Below are 23,422 nucleotides of genomic sequence, written 5' to 3'. Positions count from 1 at the left end.
CATGTTCATCGGTGGATCTTGGCCACAACGACAATTATTACTGTGGTGTGTGGCTAATGATGATTTTTCTTTCCCTCATTCCTTCTACCTTTATCAGAATTCTTCCATAAAGAAGAACTTCCCTTTTTTCCCTGGTTGTTTTTTTACTCAGTTCTTATGCTAGTATGGATTCAGATATTTTATTTTATTCTGTGGATTACAGCCCAATACTAAATTCATTTTTTTAATGTTTATTTATTGAGAGAGAGAGAGAGAGAGAGAGAGAGAGAGAGAGAGAGAGGGGCAGACACAGAATCGGAAGCAGGCTCCAGGCTCTGAGCTATCAACACAGAGCCCAACGCGGGACCCGAACCCACGATTCATGAGATCATGACCTGAGCTGAAGTCGGACACTTAACCGACTAAGCCACCCAGAGCCCCTACTAAATTCATTTTTGCTGGTCAAATTGTTCCAGCATGAGCCACAGGAAGCTCTTTCAAGTTGGTTCCGGTGCCCTTTTAACATGCTCCCTTTTTTTTTTTTTTTTTTCTTCCAGTACCTCCTCACGTTCTGGCCCCACAGGATAACTCTAGGCTCATCCTGCATTTTTCCGGTCTCTAGCCATGGAATCAATCACTTCTCCAAGTGACCCTGGATCCTTTTATTGGAGGATGGTATTTAAAAACCAAGATCTAAATGCTAAGGGTGGTGGGGCGCCTGGGTGGCTCCGTCAGCTAAACGTCCGACTTTGGCTCAGGTCACGACCTTGCGTTTTATGAGTTCAAGCCCCGCGTCGGGCTCCGTGCTGACAGCTGGGAGCCTGAAGCCTGCTTCGGATTCTGTGTCTCCCTTTCCCTCTGCCCCTCCCCCACTCGCTCTCTATCTCTGTCTCTCAAAAATAAATAAATATTAAAAAAAAAAAAAAAGAATTTAAACGCTAAAGGTGCCAACTGCTATTGGAGTATGGTGCTTCCAGGCCCTCTCAGTGGAAAGCGGTAGGACGCGTACACACGTCTCTCTCTATTGCTCTAGCGCAGAAGTATGCCGTCACGCTAACACCTTCAGTTCCAGCCCAGTACCAAACGGTGCATCCCGCCTTCTTCTTTCCCTATGTGACTTCTTTCTCGGACAGTGAGAAACCTAGCTCTCATTATCTATATTTTTTTAATTTTTTCAACCCTGATACATCCAAAATATATATTGTGTCAGGATTTCTAAACCATACTCCTGTGAGAATCAAATGTATTAGGCAGAGTTCACTATTTCTGTTCAGTTCTGTTTTTAGCCTCATGGTATTTAGTCAGATGCTGTTTCCCCATGTTATTCAGGCCAGTTCTTGTCTTCCCTACCTCTTCAGTGTGGTTACTGTTGTTTTGTTTTTGTTTTTGTTTTTGTTTTCCCCATGACAGAGACTTTAGCACGTCGAAAACCAATAGGAGAAGGGCACCTGGGTGGCTCGGTTGGTTAAGCGTCTGACTTCAGCCAAGGTCACGATCTCGCTGTTCCTGAGTTGGAGCCCCGCGTCGGGCTCTGTGCTGACAGCTCAGAGCCTGGAGCCTGCTTCGGATTCTGTGTCTCCCTCTCTCTCTGCCCCTCCCCCACTCATGCTCTGTCTCTCAAAAATAAACACATTAAAAAAAATTTTTTTTAAACCAATACGAGGGACCCAACTAGAAGACAAGGTTGAATATATGAAAGAGTAAAGAGATTATATGTAATTTTTCCTTCTTTATATGTTTCTATTACCAAACACTTAAGTTTTCTACTGGACGATCTTCTAATCAGAAAGTGTTTTAAAAGCTGCACATGGGCCCTCCGTGGGGGCATCGCGAGAACGCAGAACTGTCCGCAGTTCCACAACAAGAGAACGTTTTACAGTTATTATCAACCACATCCCGTGGCTTTTGGACATCTGAGTGGATTCGAGTTTCGGTTCCAGGACCCTCTTGTTAGATGCCCTTGGACAAGCTATTAAACTGCTCTGGGCCTCAGTGTCATCTCCATAAAATAACTTTTCTGCTGAACTTCATTACCCAACACAGGAAAGTAGATATAAAAGAACTTTAAAAGGATGTGAAAGGGCTTATAAAGTTGTATTATTCTTGTTACCATCAATTCTGCCAACTGTTAAATACTATGAAAAAAACTGGAATATGGAGATATAAAGCTGTTTCACCACCTGGTTCTGTCTGTCTCAGCTAAGATGATCTGGATCAGGATCCTGCTGAGAGAATCAGAGAGAAAATGGTACCCGCAGATTGCTTATATAGCGATTCTCCCTCCCTTGCTGATAGCCATCCACCAGGCTCACGTTCATTGGGGTACACCATCCATTTTCTTCCCTTGTTCATCCTCAAAGTCAATTTCCCCCTCGATGATGTATGTCCCACACCTATTCCAAGTTCCACAGAGCTGTCTCCTGGCAGCCAAAGGAGGAACTTACCCACGATGCTATCTGCCTGGGCATCTGTTGTGTTAGATGCACCGCCCCGATGATCCAAGAGAGATTCAGTCCTAGCTGCTGCTGGCAAACGGGGCTGCTGTTGAGGGAAATACACACAAGCAGTAATTTAATTGCAGGCTATTTCAGAACTAAAGCCAAAAAGGCTCACACCTCCACTCCCCAGTTGGCTCCAGAGAAGCAATAATGGGAGCTAGAGACAAAGAGAGATGGAAGAAGGGTTGATGTCACATAAAAAAAAAAAAAAATCAGAGGCTAAAAATTCACTAACTCAGGAGTATTTTCCCTCAAGGAAAAGCTAGAAAGTGTTATGATTCTGCTACTGGCTATTAAAAAGTGGTTTTTTGTTTGCTTTAAGAGCCATGTTTTATTCAAAATGCAAAAATCAACGTAAGTATATCTCAAAAAGCTCAAGACTGATGAAAAAGTTGCCTGGAAAGACCACATGGCACTGTGTCATTTGCTCTTGGTTCCAGCAAGCTGACCAAGGCACACTTGGACCAAAGACCTTGGGGACACAGGGTTGAAGTCAGACTAGGAACTTCACTGAGGACAGGGACCCTGCCTCTGGTTTGTACAGGGCCTCATACATGGGAAGTATTGAGAAAGAACCATCAATTTTATTTCATAAAGATCTGCAGGCAACTTTATGTCTCAAGGAAATCCTAGCACGCTTTTTAAAGTACGCTCGCCCAAAAAACCCCACAGGGGAGCCTAAATTGTGATCATCTTGAAAGGGCTTACTGCTTTAATGCTGGACCAGCCTCCTCTCAACAGGCACCAGGCATAAGAGGACTGTTTTAGATTCTCTTTTTATCCTTGTTTTAACTATTTTCTGCTGCCTCTTAAATGGAAAGGAAAAAATGACAAGTGGTGTAAAGAGTCATAATGACCAGGAGAAATTAAAACCAAAGGATCCAGGAAAAATCTTTACCTCTGAGTGACGCATCTCTGCTGACCCAATGCTATGGTTTGCTCCAGCCAATGAGCTGAGAAGGCTAAAGCCTTGGTTCCTATCTGAAAAGAAAACAATCCAGTCACGGACATTTGTTATTTACGTTTTAAAGTGTTAAAATGACCGTGATAAAGACACAGTGGCTATTTCCTCATTATAAAAGTTCTAACTATAAAAACTGTTACTCTGGGACATTAGGAATTTATAGATCTTTTTAAAAAAAAATTTTTTTTAACGTTTATTTATTTTTGAGACAGAGAGAGACAGAGCATGAACGGGGGAGGGTCAGAGAGAGGGAGACACAGAATCCGAAACAGGCTCCAGGCTCTGAGCTGTCAGCACAGAGCCCGACGCGGGGCTCGAACCCACAAACCGTGAGATCATGACCTGAGCCGAAGTCGGCCGCTTAACCGACTGAGCCACCCAGGCGCCCCAGGAATTTATAGATCTTAATGCATGGACTCGTGCTTGCATTTTCTTCATACTTGTTATTTGAAAATATGAATTTTTTTGGAATAAAAGCTTCTTAACAAAATAGTCACCAACAATCACCATACTCTCTCAATTCTGAATAATTTTTAAAACTCACAGACACAGGTCCAGGCCAAATATAATGGCAGGTCCACCACAACAAACAAGACCACTCAGTGGTTCTTTTGCAAAGGTTAACAGCACTCATGTTTTAATAGTCACTATGAACCAATATGGCAGTGTTTCAAACGGTGTTTCAAATGTTCAGAAACGTTTACAAAAAAGCAACACAGGTGCGTTATCATCAGGTGAAAAGGAGCATGCATGCTTTTTAAAACAAAGCTTTCATTTTGTAAGGGATAAGGACTCCCTATACTCTTAATGTTTGTATTTACAATGGAGGACAAATCTGGAGCAGAACATCTAGAAATGATGACAGCCCTAGCGCCGATCACAGCTTCCTCAGAATCACCTGGAACACCTATTAAAACTAGCCTGGTATTCAAGGACCCTATCTCAGACTCACTGAAGCAGAATCTCTGGGGCAGACACCAAGGAAGCTGAACTTCCATTTCTCGAAGTTTACTTATTTATTTATTTTTAGTGATCGCTACGCCCACCGTGAGGTTCAAACTCATGAGCCCAAGATCAAGAGTCGCACGCTCTTCCAACTGAGCCAGCCAGGTGCCCCGAAAGCTGAACTTCTCACACATACTCCAGGAGAATCTTTGAAGGACAGGGATCGGGGCGCCTGGGTGGCGCAGTCGGTTAAGCGTCCGACTTCGGCCAGGTCACGATCTCGCAGTCCGTGAGTTCGAGCCCCGCGTCAGGCTCTGGGCTGATGGCTCAGAGCCTGGAGCCTGTTTCCGATTCTGTGTCTCCCTCTCTCTCTGCCCCTCCCCCGTTCATGCTCTGTCTCTCTCTGTCCCAAAAATAAATAAAAAAATGAAGGACAGGGATCAGGGAAGTCGGAAGGACAAAAAGAAAAGAAAATCACTACTTTAGAGTAGAAGGCGACACCCACAATCCAGGAGTCTAAAGGTACAGTTGTCAAAAAGCTATCTTCCTTCCCCTTGCCTTTCCTCTATCTGTCCCTTCCCCGGACCCATCCTCAGCTCTTTAAACCACCTAGAGGTTCTAGGTCCTACCCCCGTCGCGTGAAATCTGTTGCCAGACAGTCACACAGAGGTGCTGACAACAGAGAGACACCTGCCGTCTCCGTCCTTCGACACCACAACGACCGCGCATGCTAGGCGGAGGCCCGCAGCTTTTTCCAGCTCTGCCTCTCACCCCGCGCGTACCCTGCCCGCTGCAGGACCTGTGTGGGCGCTGGGCAGCACCAGGGGCCTGTTGATTTTCTCACACCGTACCCCAGCGTCCACGTACCCCTGGAGCCCCTTTTACCTCCTCATCCAACTCGGTCACTCTGCCAGGAACACGCCAGGCCAAGTGCTCGGGTGCGTCTCACACAAGGACCAAGCACTAAAGTGTCATCAAGGAAGGCAGCGGAGACCCAGAGGCTAAGAGAAGCCTGGGATATTTGGTCCAATGTGCTATAGATTTTAAAGCAGTTGTACACAGTTCAGTGCTCTGACAGGGATTCTCCATGTCATGGAGCTCTCAGAGTAGACTTGAGGCTCTTTGTACAAAAGGCAGTACCTGAGTAATAGGGTGCTGCTGTAAGAGAGTCCTCACCTCTGTTACTGGAAATACAGTGGGCTTGGGGTAATCTTCAAATCCAATTCACAAATCCCTGCCTATTCTAATTCCACGGCTTATGTTTTTCCTCTGTTGGGCATCACCTAAACTTGGCAGGCCAGGCTGCAATCCATGAAGACTAAGGCAATGTTGTGTCAACTTAGGCATATTGTTTGATCAAAACAGTCTGTTAAAAGTCCCTCGTTCTTTTTTTTTTTTTTTAATGTTTTTAATGTTTTTATTTATTTTTGAGAGAGAAAGAGAGACAGAGAGAGACAGAGAGAGAGAGAGAGAATATGAATCTGAAGCAGGCTGCAGGCTCCAAGCTGTCAGCACAGGGCTGGACTCGGGGCTCGAACTCACGAACCGTGAAATCATGACCTAAGCCGGAGTCGGGCACTTAACTGACTGAGCCACCCAGGCGCCCCAAAGTCCCTCATTCTTTATAGTGGCTGCCTCCAAGGAGGGGGTCTGGGAGGGACAGGAGTTAGAAGAGCCAGACTCATCACTGTAGATCACGAAAAGGTCTGAATAGTGGGAAGAGAACTGGGCTCCAGGTCAGAAAGCTTGGATTTCATTCCTGGCTCTGCCTCCCAATGTGATCACGGGCAAATTAATGAATCTTTCTGTGTCTCAATTTTTTGATCCGTCAAATAAGAGGAGTGCTATATTCATGGTTGTGAAGGTCCTTTCTGCCCTAGGTGTCTGTGATTTTATGAAGAGGTACTCTTTCGCCTCTCTTACAGTAGCTCTGAATTAGCTGGGCTTTTTAAAAAAATTACTAAATAGAAAAACAAGAACCTTAAGTTTCCTAATCCTTTTAAGGTTCACAGAGGACTACGAGTTTATAATCAGGTTTTGGACTAATTATAATAAGCTGGAAGGACTTTCGCTCAGGATTTTCTTACAAACAACGGAGAAATGTAGTCAACTGACAAGAGAGTTCACGATGTTCCCCTGCTTATATTTTAAGGAGATCAGAAACATAGCAATTGTCATGATTAGAAAAGCAACTCATTCTTGTTTATACAAAGCGGATCGCTCGCACATTAATGTTGCTCAAAAAAACTTGGATGAGATTTTATCCACCTACGGCCTTAAAGAAACTCAGTCCTGCCTAGTTCCAAACGTGTTTAGCAAAATCCTGCCCGTGTGCACCCGCTGTAAAACCATTCTCATAGGAAAGGATTACATAAATCTTTTCTTGTTTGCCAGATTTTTCTCCCCAGGACTCAGGGCATGGAAATATCATCCCTATTAAGAAGAATTTATTTCTTTAGCAGGTAGTTGTTGAAATTGGCTTTTGCCCCTCTCGTTTTATCGATGCCACAAAACACTACACCAGGAAGGAATAAATTAATCCACTTACTGAACGGATTCTTCTGGAGCTTCAGAGCTAGAGAAAAGGGAAGTTGTTAATGGTGGGAAATAAATTCTTCTGGAAGGCACAGTAAGTATATTAAACTCTGGTCCTAAAAACATCTAATTCCATTTCAGACTACTCAATTGGCACCTGTGGAATACTAGATTTTAAAAAGGATAGTCATGAAAAACCCTAGTGGTGCTGGTCATTAGCACAGAATTCTTACACAAGTGTCCGAAACAGAGCTATGGCCTCTAGAATAAAGATTTCATGTGCCTTGGGGAGGAGCTTCTATTTATATATTTATTTTTTTAATAAGTTTCCAGAAAATTTCATATAGATGACAGTGTCTGGGTATCTCTTCATAAATCTAAAAGCACAGGATTTGGGGGACGCTTGGGGGGCTCAGTCGGTTGAGCGACCAACTTCGGCTCAGGTCATGATCTCACAGTTTGTGGGTTTGAGACCCGCGTCGGGCTCTGTGCCGACAGCTTAGGAGCCTGGAGCCTCCTTTGGATTCTGTGTCTCCCTCTCTCTCTCTGCCCCTCCCCCACTCATGCTCTGTCTCTCTCAAAAATAAAATAGAAACATTAAAAAAATAAAATAAAAGCCCGGGATTTTTATAGAAACGTAACATGCGCTTCACACAGCAACTGTGACTTCCATTCCCTGAGACACTTACAGAACTGAAAACTTGGGCCCAAAGGGAAATTTTGGCAGAAGGTTAAACATACGAAGGAGGCTGGGATATCCGCTGACGGCCTGATAGGACTCAGGCTGCACTGTGTCAGCCAGAGAGGTTTTTACTTCAAATTTCTACACAACACAGCCACAATATTAAGGATTTCCACGACCACACACCCAAAACGTCTTAGATGACCTGTTATGTATCTTCTGTGTCCATATTCAGCTTTTATTTCTTTAAAGCGGCAAGTAGTTGGCACCATCTGTAGAAGTTCAACTTTTCTTTACATCCCCTTTCTCTCCCCACAAAATATTTTGTTTTCTACCCAGTGATACACGTGACCCCACTTACACCACAGCTAAGATTTTCGACTTCCATAGAGACGCTGGGCCTATTTTTTCTTATTTTTAAATCACACCATGAAAACTTATTTTAAGCAAGTACTCCATCAAAAATGATTTCACTAGTATTTGGGAAATAAGCCTACACATCTTTTTCACATTCCACTTCTTTAAAAAAAAAAGTTGTTTTTTTTTTTAATGTTTATTTTTGAGAGAGGAGAGAGACAGAGTGTGAGTGGGAGAGGAGCAGAGAGAGAAGGAGACAGAATCCGAAGCAGGCTCCGGGCTCTGAGCCGTCAGCACACAGCCCGATGCGGGGCTGGAACTCACAAAACCGTGAGATCATGACCTGAGCAGAAGTCAGACACTTAACCGACTGAACCACCCAGGTGCCCCTATCACATTCCACTTCTGCTTGACATAATGAAATGAATGATTCTGAAATCACAGAAGAGTTAGAAAAACTGATTTATTCTCTTTCAATGAACTATTTATTGCTTGAAAAGACAAAACTCTGAGGCACCGTAGCTGGCAGTACGTGAATCCGTGCTCTCCCACACCTGGGCACCTGCTCCCAAGTCTAGAACTGTTTCTGCCAATACCTGAAGATACAATGAACATAACCAGAAAGTAACCAGACTATGCTTTTTCCCTTTATCCTGACTATAAACGAAATGTTCACCATGGAAAGTTCGGAAAGTAGAGAACAGTGTAAAGAAGAAAATGAAACCATAAGAGATGCCAATCAATGCTTTGGTATATGTCCTCCTGCTCCTTTTCTCTATGCACGCATACACACAATTTCTTAACAAACTGCACTAAACATCAGAATGAGTACTGTCTTTTCCAAAGTTGTAAAGGAAAGCTTTACACTAATTTCTTTTTAATTTTTTAAATCTTTATTTTTGAGAGAGAGAGAGAGAGAGAGAGAGAGAGACAGAGTGTGAGCAGGGGAGGAACAGAGAGAAGGAGACACAGAACCTGAAGCAGGCTCCAGGCTCTGAGCCATCAGCAAAGAGCCTGACGCGGGGCTCAAACCCACAAACTGCGAGATCATGACCTGAGCTCAAGTCGGACGCCCAACCGACTGAGCCACCCAGGCGCCCCTACACTAATTTCAATCATGACTCCACCATAGAGTTATATCTCCAGAGCCTGAAGCACACTTTGAAAATCCTCAGAGGAATGTTTAGAATCAAGTGAAAAGTCATTCGGAACCAAGTGTGGGGAACCATAAGATGTTACCATAAAGAAAAAGAGGACTTTTATGTAGTTCGTAACCAGTTCTAGAAAGAATACCAAAGGAAAACTACCAAAAATGTTTTGCATGGTGGCCACAGGCGGGGGCCTGCCTTACCTCCAGGGTGACTAGCCTGAAGGGATCTCCCACCATTCATTTTGCTTACGGACAATTTGGGGGGCGATTTTTTTTTAAACCATAGTCTCATCATTTGACTCATTTACTCCATCTTCTCTAATTATTCACAATGCCCTCTTCCCCTTGTTCTTACAACAAACCTCTTCCACCAAGTTATGCCTTCAGTACGCGCGCGCGCGCACACACACACACGCACACACACATGGATCTATTTATTTTATTTTTGACCACAACATTCACAGTTAGACAAGTGTTAAGAGATCATTCAAATCATTCCTTCAAAAGTTCCACAATATTAGGCATGGGATACAAAGAGGAGCGACTCACTCTGATTCAAGGAATGTGAGTGCATAGAATGTAATGTTGGTATAATTCTACCCTATCCTAGAGATGAGGAAACTGGGGTCCAGAGACATGATCCCAAGATGACCAAGGCAGAGACAGACCCTCTAGAACCCTCTTTGTTTATCACTCTCCCTCTCATTAATTTGATGTTGTTTTATTTTCCGATAACATTAAATTTAATGATTAAATTTTTATTCAACCATTTTTTACCCTCTCTTTTAAAAAAAATATATATACTAAGGGCATTAGCCATCTACTTTCTCAAGAGAGTAGGCTAGGTATCAGGTAACCAGACAGACCTTGTGTTTTTGGTACTTATTTCTTGCCACTGCTCCGTACCCCAGTTGTAAATGGTTCCTTAAACTGGAATCTGGGATTTCTACTTCAGTGTCTTGTTACCAAGTAAATTCGGGGGAGCATACATTAATAAATGATTATTTCTTTTTATTTAAACAAATTTTTTTTTAATATTTACTTTTGACAGAGAGAGAGTGAGCAGGGGAGGGGCAGAGAGAGAATGGAGACACGGAATCGGAAGCAGGCTCCAGGCTCTGAGCTGTCAGCACAGAGCCAGATGCGAGGCTCAAATGCATGAACCGCGAGATCATAACCTGAGCCTAAGTCGGACACGCAACCAACTGACCCACCCAGGTGCCCCTAATTCTTCCCGTTTATAATGGGAACACAGAAAACTATCAAATGAAAGAATTGCTGTTTCCACTATTAAAATTCCACTTAATCCTTACCCACCTGCATCACTAGAAACTAGATTACAGTGAAGACAGTGGAACCTGGGCATTTCCTCTGAGGAACAGTTTAGAATATATCCTTCAGCTCACTGTTTCTCAACCATTTTCATCATGGCCCCTAAAGGAAGAACTGCTGTTTCCTTCTCTACCCATAACCAACACTTCTGACACCAGATGTGTGGGTTTTTCCACACCGTACAACTCTCCAATTCTCATATAATGTCAATTGGATGTCCTACAATTTACGATTCTGATACTAACTGCCTCCAGTCAGCCCAGACCCCCCAGGCTAAGGGCCCAATCCCACAAGGCTGCCTCGTTTCCCTGCCAACTTCAGACACCAAATACAAGTCTCAGTGGTCACCTGAACTTCCAACTGGCTATAAATTGAGAGTTCCCATGACCCGTCCCTTGGTTCCATACTCTGCTAGGATGGCTCACAGAACTCAAGTCAGTTAGCTTACTAAACTTACCAATTTAAAATGAAAGAATGTAACTCGGGAACAGCCAAATGGAAGAGACGCACAGGGCAACGTATCGGAGTGTGCTACCTTCCCAGCGCCTCAGTGTGTTCACCAACCTGGAAGGTTGCTTAGGGTTTCTAGGGAGGTTCCCTTACACAGGCACGATTGACTAAATCTTGGACCCTAGGTGCCTAACTCAACCCTCAGCCCTGGAAGTCAGGGGGTGGGGCTAAAGGTTGCAACCCTCTACTCACGTGGCTGGTTCCCCTGACAACCAGCCCCCCACGTTTAGGGGCTTTCCAAAGTTAACATAACTCAGGTGTGGTTGAAAAGGGGCTTGTTAGTGAATAATAAAAGATGCTCCCTTCACCTTTATAGATCTGGAGCTGTTTCAGGATCGGGACACAAACCAATTACTAATTTATAATATTACCTTAGAAGCTCTGTGCCAGGTAGTAGGGTTAAATACAACTCGGCCTTTTTAGACTTTTATTCCTAATCATGCATGATACACCCTCCCCACGGAAATATTGTATGTATGTTTACATACTGTATGTATGTTTACATAGTATATGTAGATCTGTGCTTCATATATAAAATGAATAATTTTTTTTACCCCCCAGAATCAATTTTCACCCCTTTGGGGGCAATGATGCCCCATTAAGAATGTTTATGAAACAAGACACTGGTAGCACCAAGAATATAAAACCAGGTTATTATAAGTTAACCCAAAAGTTATGTCTTATGTTAGAAGATTTTTAAAACTCTTTCTAAACTAATAATATGCCTACAACTTTAGTACTACAATTTTACCTGTAAAAATTTGCTTTTACAATATGAAATTAAGTGACAAAAACACTTTAACTGAGCATCCGTGTACATAAGAGTTTTACCTCAAACTGAAGAGAATAATTCCTTGTGACTCTAAATGATTTAAAATAAACTATCTTACGCTCACAAGTAATGTGTAAGTATTTATTACATTAACTATCGAGAGCTTTATCTGTACTTAGGATTAAGTGTAGAACAATAGAATAGACCCACCATTTCAGACAGCCTTTTAAAAAGGATTTATTTTAAATCCAACAAGAGAATATCACGATTGCAAATATCTATGCACCCAACACTGGAGCATCTAAATACATAAGGCGAATATCAGCAGACATAAAGGGAGAAACTGACAATAATATAATAATAATGGGGGACTTCAGCACCCCGGTTACATCCAGGCAGAAAATCAATAATGAAACGGTGTCTTTGAATGGCACATTAGACCAAATGGACTTGACAGCTATATAGAGAACACTCCATCCAAAAATGACAGAATATACATTCTTTTCAAGTACACATGGAATATCCTCTAGGATACATTATATGTTAGGTCACAAAACAAGTCTCAATAAACTTAAGATTGAAATCGTATGATGTACATTTTCTGAGCACAACAATATGAAACTAGAAATCAATTACAAGAAAAAAAACTGGGACAAAAACACAAACATGTGGCAGCTAAAAAAACCCCAAAAACATGCTACTAAACAGCCAAAGGGTCAGGGAAGAAATCAAAGAGGAAATTAAAAAGTACCTAGAGACAAATGAAAATGAAAACATCATGGTCCAAAATCTTTGAGATACAGCAAAAGCATCCCTCTAAACAAAATTTCCCTTAGAGAAATTTATAGCGATACAGGAAACAAAGAAAAATCTCAAACAATTTAACCTTACACCTCAAGGAACTAGGAAAAAAAAAGAACAAACCAAGCCCAAAATTAGAAGAAGGAAGAAATGATAAAGATCAGTGCAGAAATAAATGAATTACCAGACCATAAAATCAACAGGAAAAAAGAATCCATGAAACTGAGAGCTGGTTCTTTGAAAAGATAAAAAATATTGATAAGCCAGACTTACCAAGAAAAAAAGAGAGAAGACCTATGTAAAAATAAATAAATAAATAAAAATAAATCAGAAATGAAAGGGGAAATAATAACACCACAGAAATACAAATGATTATTAAGACTCTACAAAAAATTATATGCTGACAAATTAGACAACCTAGAAAAAAATGGATAAATTCCTAGAATCATACAATCCTCCAAAACTTAATCAGAAATAGAAAATTTGAACAAACCAATTACTGGTAATGAAATTGAATCAGTAATCAAAAAAACTCCCAACAAACAAAACTTTACGACCAGATTGATTAACAGGTGAATTCTACTAAACATTTAAAGAAGAGTTAATACCTATTTTCCTCAAACTATTCCAAAAAACAGAAGGGGAAGGAAAGCTTCCAAATGCATTCCACGAGGCTAGCATTACCCTGATACCAAAACCAGACAAAGACACTACAAAACAAGAAAACTACAGGCCACTATCCCTGACGAACATATATGCAAAAAAATCCTCAACAAAATATTAGCAAACTGAATTCAATAATACATTAAAAGAATCATTTATCACGATCAAGTGAGATTTATCCCAGGGATGCAAGGATAGTTCAATATTTGCAAATCAATGTGATTGATATATACCACGTTAACAAAATGAAAAATAAAAATCGTGTGATCTCAATATACGCAGAAAAAGCACGTGACAAAATCAACAACCATTCATGATAAAAAACCTCAACAAAGCGGATTTAGAGGCTACATACCTTGACTATATAATAAAGGCTGTGTGTGAAAAACCCACAGCTAACATCACACTCAGTGGTGAAAAATAGAGCTTTTCCTCTAAGATCAGGAAAAAGACAAGGATGTCCAAATACACCACTTTTATTCAACACAGTACTAGAAGTCCTAACCACAGCAAACAGACAAAAAAAGAAATAAAGGGCATCCAATCGGCAAGAAAGAGGTTAAACCATCATTATTTGAGGATGATATGATGCTATACATCATATAAAATAGGGATAAAAATCCCTAAAGACTCCACTAAAGAACTATCAGAAATAACAGATGAATCCAGTAAAGTTGCAGGATACAAAATTAATACACGGAAGTTGGTCGCATGACTAGACACTAATAATAAAGTAGCAGAAACAGAAATTAAGAAAACAATTCTATTTACAATTGCACCAAAAATATCAAATGCTTAGGAATAAACTTAACCAAGGAAGTGAGAGGCTTGTACTCTGAAAACTGTAAAACACTGATCAAAGAAACTGACGACAACACAAAGAAATGGAAAGCTACTCCACGCCCATGGACTGGAAGAGTTAGTATTGTTAAAATGTCCACACAAGCCAAAACAACCTACAGATTCAATGTAATCCCTATCAAACTACCATCAACACTTTTCCCAGAACTAAAACCAAATTAATCCTAAAATTTTTATGACACTGCAAAAGATCCCAAACAGCCAAAGCAATCTCGAGAAAGAACAAAGCTGTAGGTATCACGACCCCAGATTTCAAGATATACTACGAAGCTGCAGCAATCACAACAATATGGTACTGGCACAAAAATAGACACATAGATCAACAGAACAGAGAGCCCAGAAATAAATCCAGGCCAATTAATCTGCAACAAAGGAGGCAAGAATATACAATGGGGAACAGACAATCTCTTCAATAAATGGTGTTGAGAAAACTGGACAGCTACATAAAAAGGAATGAAACTGGACCATTTTTTTTTAACCATACACAAAGATAAGCTCAAAACGGATTAATGATCTACACGTGAGACCTGAAACCATAAAACTCCTAGAAGAAACATAGGCAGTTATCTCTTTGACGTTAGCCTTTTTCTAGATAGGTCTCCTCAGGCAAGGGAAACAAAAGCAAAAATGAACTATTGGGACTACACCAAGATAAAAAGCTTTGGCACAGTGAAGGAAACGAACAAAAAACCAAAATGGCAATCTACCAACTGGCAAACGATACTTGCAAATGATGTATCTGGTAAGGACTTAATATCCAAAATATATAAAAAATTTATACAACTCAACACCAAAAACCAAATAATCGGATTAAAAATGGGCACACATTTTTCTAAGCCAACAGACACATGAAAAGATGCTCAATATCACTGTGAACCATCAGAGAAATGCAAATCAAAACCACAATGAGATATCACCTTTTACCTGTCAGAACAGCTAGAATCAAAAAGATAAGAAACAACAAGTATTGGCGAGGAAGTGGAGAAAAGGGAACCCTTGTGCACAGCTGGTGGGAGTGTAAATTGGTATAGTCAGGTGGAAAACAGTAGCAGGTTCCTCAAAAAATTAAAAATAGAAATAACATATGATCCAGTAATTCCGTTACTGGGTATTTACCCAAAGAAAACAGAAGCACGAATTCAAAAAGGTACATGCACCCCTGGGCGTCCTGCAGTATTTACAGCAGCCGAGATATGGAAGTAACCCATGTGTCCACGGACAGATGACTGAATAAAGATGTGATATATGTACACAATGGAATATTTCTCAGCCATAAAAAAGAATGAAATCTTGCCATTTGTGACAACACGAATGAAGCTAGAGGGTATTACGCTAAGTGAAATGAGTCAGGAGGAGAGACACGTATCGTATGATTTCACTTAGATGTGAAATCTGAAAAACAAAACAAACGAGAAGCAGAAATAGACTCCTAAGCACAGAGAACAAACTGATGGTTGTGAGGGTGCGGAGGATGGGCAAAATGGGCGAAAAGTAGTAGGCGGGACAGGTTTCCAGTTCTGGAATGAATAATCATGGGGATATTAGGTACAGCATATAGAGAATACAGTCAGTGATCCTGAAATGGCGTTGCAAGGTGACACACGGTAGCTCCTCTGTGGCAAGCAGGGCATAAAGTACAGACTCACTGAATCACCATGTTGTATACCTAAAACTAATAACACTGTATGTCAGCTGTACTTCAATTAAACAATATATAAAATAAAACTCTAAAATTAAAAGGTTTTCTTTTTATTTACTTTTTAATGTTTGTTTACTTTTGAGAGAGACAGAGACCGAGTGTGAGCAGGGGAGGGGCAGAGAGAGACAGAGACACAGAATCTGAAGCAGGCTCCAGGCTCTACGCTGTCAGCCCAGAGCCGGATGTGGGGCTCGACCTCAGGAACAGCAAGATCATGACCTGAGCTGAAGCTGGACGCTTAACCCACTGAGCCACCCAGGCGCCTCTAAAAGGATTTATTTTAAACGCAATAAGCAAAAACGTCCAAATCTCAGCTAGGATCAACTACTTCCAGTCTGTCTCATTAAAATCTCACTCATGCCAGAATACCTAGGCTGAAGGAATGAACTCATCTGGCTCTGCCAGTAATATCCCATGCAGCCTGGGTAAATTATTTAACTGCTCTGCGTTCATTTCTCTAACCAGCCAATAACGTGTCAATATGCTGTAATGGAAAAACAAACAACAATCCTGGTCGGAAACCTGCCATCTGCTCTTACCTTAGCTACTGAGTCACTCTGTGAGAATGGGTAAGTCACCTCTCACCCGCCCCACCCCCCATCTGTAAAAGGAAGACGCACGCATGGAAAGTCTCTGTTTTACAGGCCCTCACCTGGCCAATCCACACGCACTCTCGTAACAAAGAAAACAATGCCCTTTAGTAAACACTACAAAATTCAAGAACATGAGTCAACCCACCCAGTACAAGACTTGCTAGAAAAAATACTGCATCAAAAATGCTGGGAAGAAAAACGTGATTGCTCTCCAAGATAACAGTCTTAAAATTTCAGGTAAAGTACTTTTCTCCACTTGAATTAGGAACAACTATCATTCATGAGAATTCATTGCAGCCCCTTTTGGAACCATATCTATTTTCTGCTTGGATCATCTCTTAGTGTAATGTGCTCCATAAACTACCTCCTGCTATGTTCAATAATGCTTTCATTTTATTTGTAATTGGTAAACCATTTTAAGCTTTAGGAAATGTCCCTAAGTTATAGTAGTCTGGGATTTGGGAAATCAAGTCCGTATCTACCCTATATATACTACAGATTCCAATTAAATCCCTTCTCAGCTTTGGTTTTTCCAAACTTACTACTTGAGACAATCTCCATTCTTCCCCTCCCCTTGATTACTTCAGTAGCCCTGAGCTACATTTTTTCCAGTGCCGTTGGACCATTCTTCACCTCCTAGAAAGACTAGGAAGAAGAGTGATCAAAATGAGAGCCAGTAACAGGGAGAAGCAGAGACAATACATCATTCAGAGAGAACATTTTCACCACTCCATGACAAAGTAAAGCAAATGTCCTTTCCCCAAACTACCAGCATAAAAAAATATTCTATCTGCTAAGTAATAACACAGTTCTTTGATTTCTCTATGAAATTAATTGCTTCTAGAACTATTTCACAAAGTACTGAAGGACCTGTTATTTGAAGCACTCAGCCAAAAAGGATGGATGGTCATCTGGCCATAGAAGCCATTCCTGTACTGGATAGAAGAGACTAGCTCAAAAGTTCCTAACAGCTTCGGAGGGGGCATGTGTGCACGAGCAGGGGAGGGGCAGAGAGAGGGGGGATCAGAGGATCCAAAGTGGGCCCTGTGCTGTAAGCACATAGTGGGGCTTGAACTCACGAACCGTGAGGTCATGACCTGAGCCAAAGGCAGATGCTTAACCGACTGAGCCACTCAGGTGCCCCTCCTAACAGTTTTCTAATCCAATGTAGCTGAGAGACTCATCATCCTATTAACCAACTGGTAATGCTGGCTTACTAGTTAAAGTAATTGTTACTGGGAACCAGGCAAGGATCTCCAGACGGCGTGTGTAGCATGTGATATGCACTCCCATAACTCCAGTGGGTCTCAGTGGAGAATCAGTGGATTAAATTACTCCTAAAATCTCCCCCAAATATAAAAGCCTAATGATATTTCCACAAAGACAATCTTTATTCGAAGGAAAGTGTCTAAGGACTTCACGACCATCATCCAACAGCCCCCCCACCACCCTCCCCTCATTTCTTCACAATTTTAATTAGTGGCCCAATGTCATTGTCTCCAATACTACTGCCTGAATTCCTAGCAAGTTCAGTAGACATATATATCCTTCCAACAATCTCTGTCCTCTACCGATGCTGTCCTCTATCCAACTTCAGCCATGTGCTCCCAGTCATGCCTAAGACCTTATCACTACCAACAGCAAATACTCCCCATAATTTCAATTTCATGCCTCCCACTCTCTGACCACCACCCATCTTTCCACCCACTCCATCCCAACAGGGCTTCAATCCCACTATTCCTCAACTCCACTGGCACCTCCAAACTATCACCTTTTCACTGACCCTATCCCCACCAATTCTTTCTCCCTTTCTTTTAAATTCCACAACCATCATAGTTACTCTTATATACACTAATTCCTTCCATCTCTCTTGTGATGATACCCTTCCTTGCTAAAGCACAACTGATTACTCTGTTCATGCACCCATATAGCTTAAGGTAGCTGGGGAACACACACACACACACACACACACACACACACGTTGCCTGACTTCACTTTAAATTTATCATACCACATTTCTAGTGAGCCTCTTCATGCTGGCTGGCAACCTTACTTTATTTACATCACTAGGTTCACATTCTTTCTTTTCTAGAGGACTTCCATATTTCCTTCTCCCTCCTCAAACCCTAATGCTACCTCCTTCTGGCCTCTCAGCTGAGAACCTGTCTTGCTACTTCACTGAGAGAATTGAAGCAATCAGAAGAAACTTCCACAGATTTCCACACCATATCTCCCCACCCAGCAATATATTCCCTTCCTGCCTCTTTCCACAGATCCATTCTCCTCCTCCTGTCCAAAGCCGATCCCTCGGCTTATCCACTGGAGCTGGCCCCTCACCTACTCTAGGACATCACTCCAACAACCCTCCTTTCTCCCTCCTATATCATCAGTTTTCCATTCTTTACTGGCTCTTTCCCTTCAGCCTAGAAACATGCTGCTCTTGCTCTGATCTTAAAAACATAATAAAACCTGGGACGCCTGGGTGGCTCAGTCGGTTAAGCGTCCGATTTCTGCTCGGGTCATGATCACACAGTCGTGGGCTCCAGCCTCACATCGGGCTGTGTGCTGACAGCTCAGAGCCTGGAGCCTGCTTCGGATTCTGTGTCTCCCTCGCTCTCTGCCCTCCCCCCGCCCCCCCAGTAGTGCTCTGTCTCTCCCAAAAATAAACATTAAAAAATTATTTTAAAAAATTAAAAAAAGTAGTACAACTTAGCCACACTCTTCTCAGTAGCTCCCACCTATTTCTTTGCTCCTTTTCTCTGCAAAATTTTCAAGAGAGGTTTATAGTCACTGTCTCCACTTTCTCTCCTTCCAATATCTCTTACACCTACTTTCCCAAAACTATTCTATTCAAGGTCACTAGTGGTCCCCATATTGCTAAATCCAGAGGCCAATGCTCAGTTCTCACCTTACCTGACCTGTGAGCAGCATTTGGCACAGCTGACCATTCCCTCCACCTGAAGGGCACTCCACTTTTGCTTCTAGGACTCTACTCTCTTGATTTTCCTACCTCATAGGTCATTCTTTCCAGTCTCCTTTGCTGGTTCCTTCTCTTCTCCTGATGTTGGAATGTCCCTGGGCTAAGTCCTTGGTCCACTTTATTTACGTTTACTCCCTTGGTGAGCTCTTCCAGGCCATGCATCTGCCTCTCTTCTGAAACTCCACACATCTATCCAACTGGCTACTTGACATCTCCACTGGGAAGTCTAGTAGCCATGTCAAAGATAACATGTCAAAAGCTGTATTACTCATATGTCACCCTGGCCCTCACAGTCGGCCCCATCTGTAGTTTCCTCATTGTAGTTGACGGCAATCTATCCTTCAAATTGCTCGGGCCCAGATCCTACAGTCCTTGACTGCTCTCTTTCTCTCATATCGCACCTCAAACCATCAGGAAATCAGGCTAGCTCTACCTGAAGATACATCCGGAATTTGACCTGTTCTTACATCTTCCATTGCTACCACTCTGATCCGGGCCACCACCGTCTCTTACCTGCAGGACTGCAATGGCCCCCTAAGAGACCTGATTGCTTCCTCCTCACCTCCATCACCTTTTCTCCGCACAGCAGCTACGGTGGTCCTTTTAGACCTAAAGCTGGATCACTTCACCCTTCTACTCAATGACCTGCAGCAGCTCCCAGCTGACTTTAAGTAGGTGTGAAAGTTTCCCTGATGGCCTACAAGGCCTCGAATAACCTGATCCTCCGCCCCCTCTGACCTTCTCCCCTCAGCCACTGTGTGTTCCTTGATATTCTTCAAACACATCAGGCGTACTTTCACCATAGGGCCTCTTGCTGTACCTACTCCCTGTGCCTGCTATGTTCTGCTCCCAGATAGCCAACTGGTGCAGCATCTCATCTCCTTCCTCAAATCTCAAGCGCTCAAGGAGACCAACCTTGACCACCCAATTTAATACGGCAGTCTATCTGGCAACCTCAATCCCCAGCCCTGCTTCATTATTTTTTCCATATGGCTTATCACCTCCTTAACCTGCCGTGCAATTTACTAATTGTGTTGTCTATTGGTTACTGCCCCCCACCTGAATGAAAACTCCACAAGGACACAAATTTGTGTTTTGTTCAGTGATGTATTCCAAGCGCACAAAACAATAAGTGGCACACGAGACACACTCAATAAATACCTTAAAAGAATTTTTTTTTAGCATTTATTCATTTTTAAGAGACAGAGTGTGAGCAGGGGAAGGGCAGAGAGAGAGAGAGGGAGACACAGAATCGGAAGCAGGCTCCAGGCTCCGAGCTGTCAGCACAGGGCCCGATGGCGGGGCTCAAACCCACAGACCGCGAGATCATGACCCGAGCTGAAGCCGGACACTTAACCGACTGAGCCACCCAGGTGCACCAATAAATATTTTTTTTAATGCATGAATGAATTTGAAATTGGATTTAAATTATGGGCCAGAGAGAGATTTGAGGTTGACAGAAGAAAAACTCAAATGGCTCAGGTACACCTTGGATCTCACTTATGCTCCTAGACAATTAGCTACTTACAAAGGCTATTCTTTCTTTCGGATCTCAAGGAGGCTTATGTAATACGAACACCGGTGACTTTGTCCTAACACTAGCCCCTCCTAGAAACAGGTACCAAGGAAGTATGGAAGGCAGTGCCCACTATTTTTTACCTTTGCCTCTAGGTGACTCTACGCTGGGCAAGCCTATCTTTTCCCTCTGGCTTTGTATGTCAGAGGACTGACTTGCAAATACGCCACGATTTAGGAATGGAAGAAAGCAAGTCAGTCCAGGCTAATGCTGCTGTCAGAATGCCTAATTTACTCCTGTGGATGGAGCACACTAGATGACTATCCTGGATGTCAGTGGTTGTCAGCCAGGGCCGCATATTTTAATTCCTGAGGCACTTAAAATATATACTGTAGCTGCCCCTCCCTTCTGAGATAAATGGTTTGCCTGAGCCACAGCTTGTAAAAGGGTCTCAGGTGATTCAAATGTGCAGCCAGAGCTGGGAGCCATGCATGGGGATCAACCTCATTTTCCAGATTAAAAATAAAGCCCAGAAAAAAAGTGAGATCTAAGGTCACATAACTGAGTGGCAGTGTTAGGACTGGAAACTGCTACTTGACTCTTTAGAGAAACAGCAGTAAAGGAGAGATTTCACTACAATATAATAATGCATGAGGCTATGTATTACAGTAGTTAAGTGCTAATATTTTCGTTAAAATCATGGCATCTATGTTCACAAATGAGAAAGTTTCTTTACCGGCAACGATCTTTAGAGGTTTGGATCAGGGTGTGTTTAGCTAGCCTTGGAATGAATTCGGCACACTACCTCTCTTACTATACTCTAAAATCTTGTGTAAACATTTCTTCCATCATTAAAATAACTGGATGAACTCCCAGTAAAAAAAAAAAAAAAAAGATGATGACCATGACAAAGACCTCTAATGTCTTTCTCTGTCAACCAACTTTGCAACTTAAAATTTTTTTGGTTTAAAAAACTTTGAGGGGCGCCTGGGTGGCGCAGTCGGTTAAGCGTCCGACTTCAGCCAGGTCACGATCTCGCGGTCTGGGAGTTCGAGCCCCGCGTCGGGCTCTGGGCTGATGGCTCGGAGCCTGGAGCCTGTCTCCGATTCTGTGTCTCCCTCTCTCTCTGCCCCTCCCCCGTTCATGCTCTGTCTCACTCTGTCCCAAAAATAAATAAACGTTGAAAAAAAAATTAAAAAAAAAAACAAAAAAACTTTGAGGAGTGCCTTGGTGGCTCAGTTAAGCATCCGACTTTGGCTCAGGTCATGATCTCGTGGTTCGGGAGTTCAAGCCCCCTTTGGGCGCTCTGCTGTCAGCACAGAGCCTGCTTCAGATCCTGTCTCCCCCTCTCTCTCTCTCTCTCTCTCTCTCTCTCTCTCTCTCTCTCTCTCCCTCTCTGCCCCTCCCCTGCTCTCTCTCTTTCTCAAAAACAAACAAACAAACAAAAACTTTGAGTGGGAATGGCTGTATAACAACGAGAATATAAGTAATGCCTCTGAACTGTATACATAAAAACGGTTAACGTGGTAAATTTTATGCTTCGTTTATTAACCGTAATTTTTTTTTAAGAGAGAAACAGAAGAAGAAAAAGAGAAAGGAGGGGAGTGAAAGAAATCTAGAGGAGGAGGTCCCCAAAAGACAAATTAACCAGTCTGAGCACCTGCTAGCAGACATTCAAGAAAAGCCTGCTGGGAGGAAGGAGCAGCTCCCTGGGCAGGGAGACCGCCAGCAAAGCGAGGCTCTGCAAAGAGCACAGGAAGTAGGTCACTCTGGAAGAGTTAGAGGTCCCACCCCACAACCACACAGAGCTCAGTCTCTAATCTAAGATGTGACGCTACGCAAAGGGTGACCTTCACGCTTCCTAAGACCTGGGTTGCGTCCAAATGTCACTGCATTTCCACATCTAGGGCTCCTCCTAGAGAGAAGACAGTTAAGTTTCCTTCATACCACGTAGTTCAGGATCCTCTTAATCTTGGAATTAAGCTGATGGCAATAGTTTGGTTTTTTGTTAATGGCAAATCAGCGTGCCAACACTGAGGAGAAAAGAAGAATGCAGACACACTCAGAGCAAAGAGCCATGAAATACCAGCGGCATGCCTCTTTGCTCTGCAGTTCTCCAAAGAATATCGTTTAGTGTCTAAAACAACCTGAGCCGAAGTTGGACGCTTAACCAACTGAGCCACCCAGGCACCCCGGGCCTTATTTTGACTGCTACTGAAAAAGAATAAAACCTACGTTGCAATTCAATGCAAGAGACACTTTAGGATCCCCCCTAGGAAGAATAAAGTGAGGAAGAGGAAGGAGAGAAGGGAAGAAAAGGGGAAGAAGTAGCTTACTATACCACAAGGAGTTTCGCTGATGATGACGTGGGTCAGGTCATATCTCAGGCAAACTAAAGGGCCCCGATCTCACTTAACACTCAAGTGCTGGGGCGCCTGGGGGGCTCAGTCGGTTAAGCATCTGACTTCGGCTCAGGTCATGATCTCGCAGTTTGTGTGTTCGAGCCCCGCGTCGGGCTCTGTACTGACAGCTCGGAGCCTGGAGCCTGCTTCGGATTCTGTGTCTCCCTCTCTCTCTGCCCCTCC

The 23,422-nt window shown here is 42.6% G+C and overlaps 1 protein-coding gene across 4 annotated transcripts in view; it reads right to left on the bottom strand.

The window, feature by feature from the left end:
• The window catches only part of AAGAB (alpha and gamma adaptin binding protein), a 115,662-nt gene that overhangs the window by 5,314 nt on the left and 86,926 nt on the right, over window positions 1–23,422 (bottom strand). For all 4 annotated transcript variants that reach the window (XM_043555096.1, XM_043555094.1, XM_043555093.1 and 1 more), the window contains 2 exons: window positions 3,376–3,458; window positions 2,424–2,520 (listed from right to left, as the gene is read on the bottom strand). In XM_043555096.1, coding sequence (XP_043411031.1) covers window positions 2,424–2,520; window positions 3,376–3,458 — 180 coding nt within the window. The remainder of the gene's footprint in view (window positions 1–2,423; window positions 2,521–3,375; window positions 3,459–23,422) is intronic.

The sequence above is a fragment of the Prionailurus bengalensis genome, chromosome B3 (assembly GCF_016509475.1).
Source record: "Prionailurus bengalensis isolate Pbe53 chromosome B3, Fcat_Pben_1.1_paternal_pri, whole genome shotgun sequence".
NCBI classification, from domain to species: domain Eukaryota; kingdom Metazoa; phylum Chordata; class Mammalia; order Carnivora; family Felidae; genus Prionailurus; species Prionailurus bengalensis.
The sequence above is the reverse complement of the archived record's forward strand: the minus strand, read 5'-3'. Positions and strand labels throughout refer to the sequence as shown.